Genomic DNA, 11,523 nt, shown 5'->3' with positions numbered 1-11,523 from the left:
TTTTTTTCACCGCTCCAGGAACGCTCCAGCAAAGTTCGGGCGGTGTGACCGGGGCCTAAATACGCCTGGGTTAAGGGGGTTCCAAATAATGACCGTGAGGCATTATGCACTTTGTGTAAAAAAAAAACTTTCAACTAGGGACAATGGGGCTTACAGCTCTGGATTCTCACATGAAAAGTGGTAAACATATTTCGTTTGCATCCACAATTCAGAAGCAGGCAGCTATACTATACTATTATAGCTATACTATTCTTTTTGTCTTTTGAATGCTTCTCTGGCGTGTGTGTGTGTATATGAGGGGTGATTGTCTGGACTTACATGGGGGTGCTCTCCTCTGCATGGTGTCCAGGGGGTGTGAGTAGAATGAATTCTGATTGATTATTTTAATAAATGTAATTTTGTTATTTCAAACACTCATAAATAGTAATTATTTGAGGTTTAATCTGGTGCTCAATATGATTTATTCTTCCCTAATGAGTGCAACAAAGGTATTAATTTTCACTTGAAATGGCATTAAAAAAGTCTTAAAAAGTCTTAAATTTTGGTTTAACAATCCTGGGGGTACCCTGATAGCGTATGCGTTCTTGATTTTTCACAAGACCCGTAGAATTTGCATGTGCAGGACCAAAAGTCTCCACGGCTAGTCTGCAACCTTCTACAGTGCTGAACACACGCAAGTGTCGTGCATGTCTCAATCATGGTTTTGCCAAATTTTTTTTACCATAGACTGCCCGTAGTAGCATGTATGGCGGGTTGTGAGTGAGCCTTTAAATATTTTCCTGAAATGTTAAAATGTTTGTATTTGTTGTTCACTTTAATTGTGGTGGTTGCGAGATCATATTAAAGGTGGAAAAAGACATGATTTCATTTTTAGACCACAAAAACCTGCAATATTAACGGGTTTTTAGACGTTTTAGATCTCATCTCATTATCTCTAGCCGCTTTATCCTTCTACAGGGTCGCAGGCAAGCTGGAGCCTATCCCAGCTGACTACGGGCGAAAGGCGGGGTACACCCTGGACAAGTCGCCAGGTCATCACAGGGCTGACACATAGACACAGACAACCATTCACACTCACATTCACACCTACGCTCAATTTAGAGTCACCAGTTAACCTAACCTGCATGTCTTTGGACTTTGGGGGAAACCGGAGCACCCGGAGGAAACCCACGCGGACACGGGGAGAACATGCAAACTCCACACAGAAAGGCCCTCGCCGGCCCCGGGGCTCGAACCCGGACCTTCTTGCTGTGAGGCGACAGCGCTAACCACTACACCACCGTGCCGCCCACGTTTTAGATCTACTGAAGATAATCTATAGACTATCCTCTTCCCTTTCGTCACGTCACAATTTCAACTCCAGTCCATACGGACTCTCTTGATACATTTTGACATGTTGTTGGAAGATACGAGACACAACCACTGACTTGCTGTAGAGAATAAGTTTATAGGATACTTAAATACATGGGGAAGTCATGGCTTAATGGTTAGAGAAGCAGTTTTGGGACCAAAAGGTCACCGGTTTGATTCCCTGGACCAGCAGGAATGGCTGAAGTGCTCTTGAGCAAGGCACCAAACCATTAACCCTCTGGGTATGTTGTATGTCGCTCTGGATCAGAGCGTCTGCTAAACACCTGTAATGTCATGTAATGACACTACAGATAGTTGGGAGTTTCGGTGATGATAATAACGACGTCCCCATAAGTTCTTTCAGCAGGTGAGCAGCACAAACACTCTCACAGTATTAAATCAATCATTTTTGAAATGGCACTGTTTTGAAAATCCTAAACCACTATAACCACCTATAGTTATTCATACAGAACTTTATTAAAAAGAACAGGTTTAATAAAAAATAAAAAAAAAAGTCAGTCTGATTTTTGTAAACATCCAGAATCACCTGGAAGAAAAAAAATAAAGGTTGAGCAGATCAAAAAAACCAAACATTATTTAGAAACATTGTACACAGCGCCCTCTAGTGTCCACAGGGAATGTGTACAGCATAACACACTGCTTATTGCTGATGTTAAATCTATATTTAATTGCTGGGGAAAAAAAAATTTATTATGATCGGCATGCCTTGTGTAACGTACCAGGTTTGTGTCATAATAATGAATTTTTCTACCACAGTCAACTGTTATATGACTCAAGTACCACTGGATGTGCAACATGCACTTTTCTCTACCTTTTTTTTTTAAAACCAGGCACTTCAAATGCTTGTGCTCATTTCAACCAAGCAGAACAAGAAGTGCATCAAGTTCAAAATTGTCCCCGAAACCATGTGGTGTAACTGCTTTCGAATTTATCCACGGCGAAAACAAACAAATATTCATAATAAAATTAAACCTACTGCAGCAACCCTTAAAACAGACTTTTTAACCAAAATTACACATCTCTGCATGCATCTGTCCATACTTCACTTAAACACTATGTAACATAACGTCTTCATCCTGAAGAAAGGGAGATGAAAAACTCCGTGCGTCTCCGTGGCTCACTGTGCGTAGTAGTGTGTGAAATGCCATTTCTGGTAGGAGCTGGATGTGTTGCACGTCTTTAGGAAGATGGTGTCTCCGTTAGGTTCTGCTTCCAGACACATACGTTGAGGATGTGTCTCAGCGATCAGATGCTCTGCCTAACACACACACACACACAATGAAGGAAGACACTCAAACCTTTGCACACACCAGGAAAAACAGACCAAAAGCTAATAAATTAACAAGAGTATAATTCATCATTAAAACTGCTTCTGTGTCAGACTTCACTAACATATTTAATTAGCGTTAATGCATTTTATTAATTAATATGACAATTTCTTCAGTTTGTATTTATAAAAGAATATGGCCATATGGCAAACTGTGAGTAAACATAAGTTTGCATAATTACTTTAAATTAATTTCCTTTTAAAATTACAAACAACACCTCTCATGTCATGTTCTTACCTATATCTGAGATTTAATACAAATCAGGCTTGTAGTACTCGAGTCCGACTTGTGCCCCAAATTTAAGGACTCGCGATTCGACTTGGACTTGAGCACTGATGACTCGGACTCGTGCATTAACTGCATTCGGACTTGTAAATTGGAGACGAGGACTCTGATTTTTTTCTTTATATTTTTTTTTATAACACGCCATAATAATTTGGCATATTTATATTTACATCTACATTAATTTTTATACTAATTTTGTGCAAGAGAATGCACATTCACCTGTCCATACGTCATGTTCAGGAACAAACTAACGTTAATGGCGCGAAAATGCCTGGAGAGACGCCTCTAGGATTGTCCGCTTTGCTTATACAGACGTGCAGTGGGGAAAAATGCACTGCTGTGTGTTCCATATGTACAACCCCGATTCCAAAAAAGTTTGAATATTTTTCAATTATTGGTCCATGTGCTTTGAATCTTTCCCTGTCTTTTCAAGTTGCATGCCTTTCTTGTGATGTCAGAGTTTCGTTTTATAAGATGCTCATTTACAACCCCAATTCCAAAAAAGTTGGGACAAAGTACAAATTGTAAATAACAACGGAATGCAATAATTTACAAATCTCAAAAACTGATATTGTATTCACAATAGAACATAGACAACATATCAAATGTCGAAAGTGAGACATTTTGCAATTTTATGCCAAATATTGGCTCATTTGAAATTTCATGACAGCAACACATCTCAAAAAAGTTGGGACAGGGGCAATAAGAGGCTGGAAAAGTTAAAGGTACAAAAAAGGGACAGCTGGAGGACCAAATTGCAACTCATTAGGTCAATTGGCAATAGGTCATTAACATGACTGGGTATAAAAAGAGCATCTTGGAGTGGCAGCGGCTCTCAGAAGTAAAGATGGGAAGAGGATCACCAATCCCCCTAATTCTGCGCCGACAAATAGTGGAGCAATATCAGAAAGGAGTTCGACAGTGTAAAATTGCAAAGAGTTGGAACATATCATCATCTACAGTGCATAATATCATCAAAAGATTCAGAGAATCTGGAAGAATCTCTGTGCGTAAGGGTCAAGGCTGGAAAACCATACTGGGTGCCCGTGATCTTCGGGCCCTTAGACGGCACTGCATCACATACAGGCATGCTTCTGTATTGGAAATCACAAAATGGGCTCAGGAATATTTCCAGAGAACATTATCTGTGAACACAATTCACCGTGCCATCCGCCGTTGCCAGCTAAAACTCTATAGTTCAAAGAAGAAGCCGTATCTAAACATGATCCAGAAGCGCAGACGTCTTCTCTGGGCCAAGGCTCATTTAAAATGGACTGTGGCAAAGTGGAAAACTGTTCTGTGGTCAGACAAATCAAAATTTGAAGTTCTTTATGGAAATCAGGGACGCCATGTCATTCGGACTAAAGAGGAGAAGGACCACCCAAGTTGTTATCGGCGCTCAGTTCAGAAGCCTGCATCTCTGATGGTATGGGGTTGCATTAGTGCGTGCGGCATGGGCAGCTTACACATCTGGAAAGACACCATCAATGCTGAAAGGTATATCCAGGTTCTAGAGCAACATATGCTCCCATCCAGATGACGTCTCTTTCAGGGAAGACCTTGCATTTTCCAACATGACAATGCCAAACCACATACTGCATCAATTACAGCATCATGGCTGCGTAGAAGAAGGGTCTGGGTACTGAACTGGCCAGCCTGCAGTCCAGATCTTTCACCCATAGAAAACATTTGGCGCATCATAAAACGGAAGATATGACAAAAAAGACCTAAGACAGTTGAGCAACTAGAATCCTACATTAGACAAGAATGGGTTAACATTCCTATCCCTAAACTTGAGCAACTTGTCTCCTCAGTCCCCAGACGTTTACAGACTGTTGTAAAGAGAAAAGGGGATGTCTCACAGTGGTAAACATGGCCTTGTCCCAACTTTTTTGAGACGTGTTGTTGTCATGAAATTTAAAATCACCTAATTTTTCTCTTTAAATGATACATTTTCTCAGTTTAAACATTTGATATGTCATCTATGTTCTATTCTGAATAAAATATGGAATTTTGAAACTTCCACATCATTTCATTCCGTTTTTATTTACAATTTGTACTTTGTCCCAACTTTTTTGGAATTGGGGTTGTAAAAGAACTATCGAGGAGACGACGGGGACAACCTTGAACTTCAATCGTCATTTGGTAAGACTCCACCCAGAGAAGGAAGTGACAAGCTATGTTCATTGCTCTGTTGATAGTGGGCGGGGCTTGCTGAGCGATGAACTAGCTAGTGTTAACCCCCTCTCATGTTATTTGCCCTGTTGATAGTGGGCGGGGCTTGCTGAGCGATGAACAAGCTTTTTATTTGTAGTCTGTTCACTAAAATGGGGCAGTCGAGCAGTAACGTTAGTCCAACATAGTAGCAGAGACGCTTTCACATAAAGGCAGCAACAGCCACCGTCAAATGGTGCGGATGGAGTCTTGTTCTCGGACTCGGACTTGAGATTTAGTGACTCGACTACAACACTGGGGCAAATGCATCCATATACCATAGGTGAACAATACGATGGTGTGAAGACAAATATGGCCCATAATACTATATAATAACGATTCATTTCTTTTACCCCCTTATACTTGCAAAAATTATATTGAAGTGGCCCATAAAACTAAACCAGCAATACTAGACCCACACTGTAGTGTAACGATGGCCCAAATGACACTGCATCATGCACGACTCAGTGCTGAAACACTGGCTAAAATGGATGCCTATTTGCTCCATGTAATGCAAATCCAAGCTGTGTCTAAAAAAAGAAATGTGTAATTTCATGACTGAATCCAATTTTTTGGAATGACTGAATTTTTTTTTCCAAGTAGCAAAGAGGGGCTCAACCGAAATTTAAAACACTGATCTAAAACAGGATTATAGATTTACACAACTCAGGAATATTTCTTGGAGCCTTTTCTAAAACAACTGCAGATACCAAGATCGGTTCAATCAACTCGATACAAGTAGAAGTTATTGTGAGGTGTAGCCACTCTGCCAAACCATTTTTCAGGAAGAAGACTCAAATGGTCACCCTCAGCTGAGAGGAAATTGATTCCGATGGTAAAGAGCAACCCAGGAACCACCAAGGCATAGGTCTGCCATGAACTGGAAGCTGCTGGAACACTGACTACGTTTACATGCACATCCAAATCGAGCTGCTGTCGGTAATCGAGCTGAAGGTCCCAGCAGGGTGCCAGAGAAATCCAATCCTACATGCACACAATGAAATCGGGCTATTGTGTGAGGTGCATTGTGCACCCGAGCCACAGGTGGCGCAACATGCCCCATCGTGTTGGTACACTTCCGGTTGTCGTCATGAAGAAGAGCTATTCAAGAGTGTAAACAAAGTTATCAGTTCCGTGTTCTCCATTGCGCGTTTTTCTCCCGTCCATGAAATTTTAATATATTCACCTCCTTAAGCTGAATGAGCATGAACTCTGTCTCCTCATTGCTCCAGAAGTGCACGTTTCTGCTTGCCTGTGGCAGTGGGGGCGTGGTCAAGCGCCGGTCTGTGACAGGAGGGCGGAGCCAGGGAAGGTGAGTGGCAGAATCACTTCACCTGACGGTAATTAACCTGTGTTTGTGTGTCTTCCCAGTAACCGCGCCCTATTTAAGGAGGCAGAGGGAGAGCAGAGGGGAGAGCTCATCCCGGGACTAGAACACAGCGCGCGTGTGTGTGTGTGTGTGTTTTTCTCTCAAGAATAAAAGTAGGCTGTTAAACTGAAAAGTCTGACAATAAAAAGCCTATTAGTACCAGAAGCTTTGTCCTGCCGTCCTCTGTGCTCCACCCACACTTCAGAGAGCTCTACATCGCCATTTTCTCTTCTTCGTTTGTTCCTCCTGACCTCTTCTGCTGCTCGCTACTACTGTTGTCATGCCGACCGAGGCTGTTGTGTTTCCCGCTTGTGGTCTCGTCACTCGTCACTTCCGGAAGTAGCTCGACAACTAGCTCGATAGGGTATACATGCACAAAGTAGCTCGGCAGAAATCGCATAAACTAGGTCGTGTAGCTCAATTCCGAGAAATCAAGTTCGGTTCAATTTCAGCCGAATTAAGGTGTATACATGGCATTTTGAACTTCGATTTCAGTCGAGCAACGGCAGAAATTCGATTCTCTCTATGTGCATGTAAACGTAGTGAGTGTCTACTACAGTCAAGTGAGTTTTACATCACCATTCAAGAAAGAAGCCTCTGCTCCAAAATCTTTAAGTTTGCAGCTGATCACAGAAAAGGACTTTTTGAGGAAAGTTTTATGGTCAGATGAGACAAAGATTGAGTTGTTTGGCCACAATGACCAGAGGTATAGAGGAACACTGTACCAACTGGTAAACATGTTCTGGGGCCGTTTTTCTGCCAATGAAACCGATACATTGCATAAATACCGTTGTTTGACCAGTGGGTTCTTGGGCTACTTTCGTTCAGGATTCTTGGAACTTTGGTGCCAGCTGGTAGCAAACCAGCCTGCATTTCCACCAGTTTTGAGTGGAATCATTGTAATCGAGGATGCATCATCAATGGAGGGTGTTGCAAAATACTCAACGGAAGCAAACAGTAGTAGCAAGACAGTGCATTGAATACCTGCGAGCTTTTGTTCTGTTATTGCAGATATTTGTGATCATCCAAAAAACCAAGCATAGACCAACTACTAATGATAAGAAGACATAGAAACTCTTCAAACTAATGACACGCCTACTGATGTCATCACGGTTCCCTTCCCACTGGAGAAACCAGCTATCTTTTGGTTCCAGCTGGGAACCAACTTTTCAGGCTCCAAACCAATTCATTTTTGGATGAAATTCTCCGAACGGTTCAAAATTTGGTGCACAAACCAGAATGGAACCTGTCTCCTGTTAGTGGAAAAGAGGTAACAGTGGATGGAATGATGAAGGAGGAGGACTACCTCAGAATTCTTCAGCATAACCTCAAACCATTAGAAACTTGGACACAATTAGGTGTTCCAACAGGACCCCAAATCCTCAACTTGCAAGTGACGTCAAAGCAAAATAGAAACCCGGATATCAGCCATGTTGGTGGATATACAAATGCAGGGTCAAGCAACATTCCGTACAAAAACAGTCACGTGTGCACAACTCTGTTTTTCCACTGCTTTAAGCATTCTTTTAGCGATGCCATATCTTTGTGCTGTATATGGTTGTGGTCACAATGGTACTCATGACCGTGGCACGTTCCGATTTTTTAGAATTCTGTCCATGATTCGGAAAGAGGGCAAGGAAACTCCGAGGCTGAGTACGGAGAGGAGATGAGCACGGCTGAACATCATTGGCAGGGCTGATCTAACAGAAGCTAAAACCAAAACAGCTCGTGTTTGCAGTGATCATTTTATCTCAAGTAAGATTCAAAAGCTTTCTCGATACTCTCATGGAAGAATTTTATTTCGTGTTGCTAGAATTTTGCTATAAAATGAGCGTTCTCTCTTGTCGTGGTTCACTCGGTCGTTGTTATAATTTTAACACGTGTATTACCATTTCGCTTCGAGGAACGCCAGCAAAATTATATGCTGGAAACAATCCAGACTGAGCGCCCACTCAGAACATGGGCTATGTTTCGTCCAAGGTCCGACTTGATTCTTCGGCAGCCAAACCAGATAGAACGCGATATCTGGGTCAGTAGAAGCGTCTTATCTTCAGAAAAATATGACTTTTTCAATAATATGGGTCAAAACCACACATATCTATCTTCTCTTTGTATCAAATCTTCGCTTGACTGTTCAAATCGTGGTAATACTGAGAAAATTCAGCATTGTTTACAGACACGCTTTCAGCGGCTGCTGTCCTAGTTGCTTTGTATATCCACCATCATGGCGGACGCTCATGACATAGCACATTTTGATCACGTGGCTGCAAGTCATCCATACACATTAAAGCTGGTTGTGGAACGGATAAAGCAGGATAACATTAAGCTCAAAACAAGTCCTGACCTCAACCCGATCAAAAATATGTGGATTGTGCTTAAAAGTCGGGTCCGTGCCAAGAAACACACAAATTTATTTGAACTCTACCAATTCTGCCAAGAAGCGTGGTCAAATATCCAACCAGAATTTTGCCAGAAGCTTGTTGATGGCTACCAAAAGCTCCTGGTCAAGATGAAACTTTCTAAGTAACATTTAACAAAATATTAGGGGTTCCATTTGTATATTTTTGACCCTGTATGTAAATTTTGATTTCAGTAAAAACCTGTTGACATTCATGTCCCTGTATGCGAACTTCTGACCACAACTGTAGGTGATAAGAATCTAGTTTTTCCAGCAATGACATACCAGAAGTTTATTGGACTTGTGCAGCCAGCGGAGGTGTGGCTTAGTGTTGTCACATGGTTCCAAGGCCACGCCTCTTTTGTTGACTTGTGGAGATATGCACAAAGTGTTCTGACGGAGTGTTCTCACCCAGCTGTAGTTGAAATGCTGGCTCTGAAAGATGGAGAAGAATAATGGTTAGGGTCTTATGATATTGGCATATATCAGGGGTCACCAAACTATGGCCCGCGGGCCAGATCCGGCCCGCCACCCCCCTTTGACCGGCCCCCCAGCCCCTCTGCCCCCATCACTTGAACCGGCCCTATGAGGCAATCCCCAAAAGTGGTCATGGCCTATTTTTTTTAAATTGCTTTTTTGGCAAATAATAACATGTCTGCATCTTGTATTTTGTTGATTTTATCAATTAAAATTGATATTTAGTTATAAAATGAACTATTCATATTTTCCGAATTTTCGTCATATGCTCGCGATCAAGCAGTGACAGGCAGCGCACGCGCAGAGAACTGTCAGTGTTCAGGACAGCAAAATGGCTAGCGGTAAGCGAAAAGCTGACAGAGAGTGCAGAGTTTTTAAAGAACAGTGGACCACCGATTATTTTTTCGTTCAGTGTAAGGACCGTGCAGTTTATCTTGCATGTAAAGAAAGTGTGCCGGTTTTCAAAGAATATAATCTGCGTCGTCACTATGAAACCCACCACAAAGAGTATGCTAGTTTGCGAGGGCAAACAAGAGAAGACAGGATTCGGAGGATGAAATGCGGACTGGCTGCACAACAGAATGTATTCCTTCACCAAACCCAGATCAACCAGGCTGCTGTCCGAGCTAGCTATAAGGTAGCTCACCTACTAGCTACCCATGGAAAGCCGTTTACTGATGGGGACTTTGTTAAAGTATGCATGCTTGCTGTGGCCGAGGAGGTGTGTCCTGACAAGAAGGATGCGCTCAATGCGGTGAGTCTCTCCGCACCTACTATGACCAGGCGAACCGAAGATTTGGGGGACAACGTGTATGACCAGCTGAATGAGAGAGCGTCAGAATTCGAGTTTTTTCTTTGGCCATGGATGAGAGCAATGACGTGCATGACACAGCACAACTGCTGTGATCTATTGATCTATTGCTCATATTATTATAATTTCACTGTTTTTTAAAATGTATTTATTTTATAGGCCTATTTATTTGACCTTTATTAAGTGCTGCATACAATTATTATTAATATTATTAATAATATCAACAGGCTTACCTACAATTTATAATTTTCCACTCACCTTTGCCAGTGTCAATCACCTCAACTAGGCAGATGTTTCTTACCTTGACAGCTTTGATATTATTTTTATTAGAAAATAAATAAATGGAATATCTGTGGTATTTCAAATTAAAACAAAGTGTGAAGACTCGATTACTACTTTTGCAAACCACTAGTAAAGATAAACAAATATGTGCCAGGAATCAAGTGTTGATATAGTAGTGGGGATGGCCGTGCCAGGCTAGTAATCTCTACTACACAATGAGGCCTGCTGGTGGTCATATTTGTCTGGGTCAAACAATTCTATGTGATATAGCTGACCCGACCCCGGCCCCCATCACAGTCAGGAACGACAATGTGGCCCCCAGAGAAAAAAGTTTGGTGACCCCTGGCATATATGCTAGAATTTGTGTCGAGCAGAATTTTTAGTAGAACGTCAGCCATTTTAAGAAATGTCCCAATATGTATGTGGTGATAATTGTAACAGCCACTGCTTACAGCTTCATATATAGCCTGGGGGATTTCTATAATGCAAGTGTATGTTAATGTTTTGACACTGAGAAATGTCTGTTAGCAGTAGGAGGGTTTAATATCGTTAATATAATTGAAATAAAATGCAAAAGATGGCTACTACATCTCCTGATTGACTCCTTTCCAACGATTCTTCTTTTCAATTAATATAAACATCTACAAATCTACAAATTTTCCAGTGGACAGTGTGGCATAACATGGTAAGAAATCAGAGACCTATTATGTTTTTTTTTTTAATTTGCATTCCTCCTACAGATTTTTTTTGACTAATATATATATTTATTTGCAACCCCAATTCCAAAAAAGTTGGGACACTGTGTAAACTGTAAATAAATACAGAATACGATAATTTGCAAAATCACAGGAACCCTCTATTTCATTAAAAATAGTACAAAAAGACAACATATCAAATGTTGAAACTGAGCAATGTTGCTGTTTTAGGAGAAACAGATGCTAATTTTGAATTTGATGTCAGCAACACATTTCAAAAAAGTTGGGACAGG

The 11,523-nt window shown here is 41.4% G+C and overlaps 1 protein-coding gene across 1 annotated transcript in view; it reads right to left on the bottom strand.

Moving 5' to 3' along the window:
* Nucleotides 1-1,427: 1,427 nt before the first annotated feature.
* The window catches only part of LOC132892041 (polypeptide N-acetylgalactosaminyltransferase 5), a 52,912-nt gene continuing 42,816 nt past the window's right edge, over nucleotides 1,428-11,523 (bottom strand). Inside the window, exons 9-10 of the mRNA XM_060930362.1 lie at nucleotides 9,251-9,400; nucleotides 1,428-2,629 (exon numbers count right to left, since the gene is read on the bottom strand). Of these exons, the coding sequence (XP_060786345.1) occupies nucleotides 2,489-2,629; nucleotides 9,251-9,400 (291 nt within the window). The 3' untranslated portion in view covers nucleotides 1,428-2,488. The remainder of the gene's footprint in view (nucleotides 2,630-9,250; nucleotides 9,401-11,523) is intronic.

The sequence above is a fragment of the Neoarius graeffei genome, chromosome 9, assembly GCF_027579695.1.
Source record: "Neoarius graeffei isolate fNeoGra1 chromosome 9, fNeoGra1.pri, whole genome shotgun sequence".
In the NCBI taxonomy this organism is placed as follows: Eukaryota; Metazoa; Chordata; class Actinopteri; order Siluriformes; family Ariidae; genus Neoarius; species Neoarius graeffei.
Note: the sequence above shows the minus strand (reverse complement) of the source record. Positions and strands in the feature narration are given on the sequence as shown.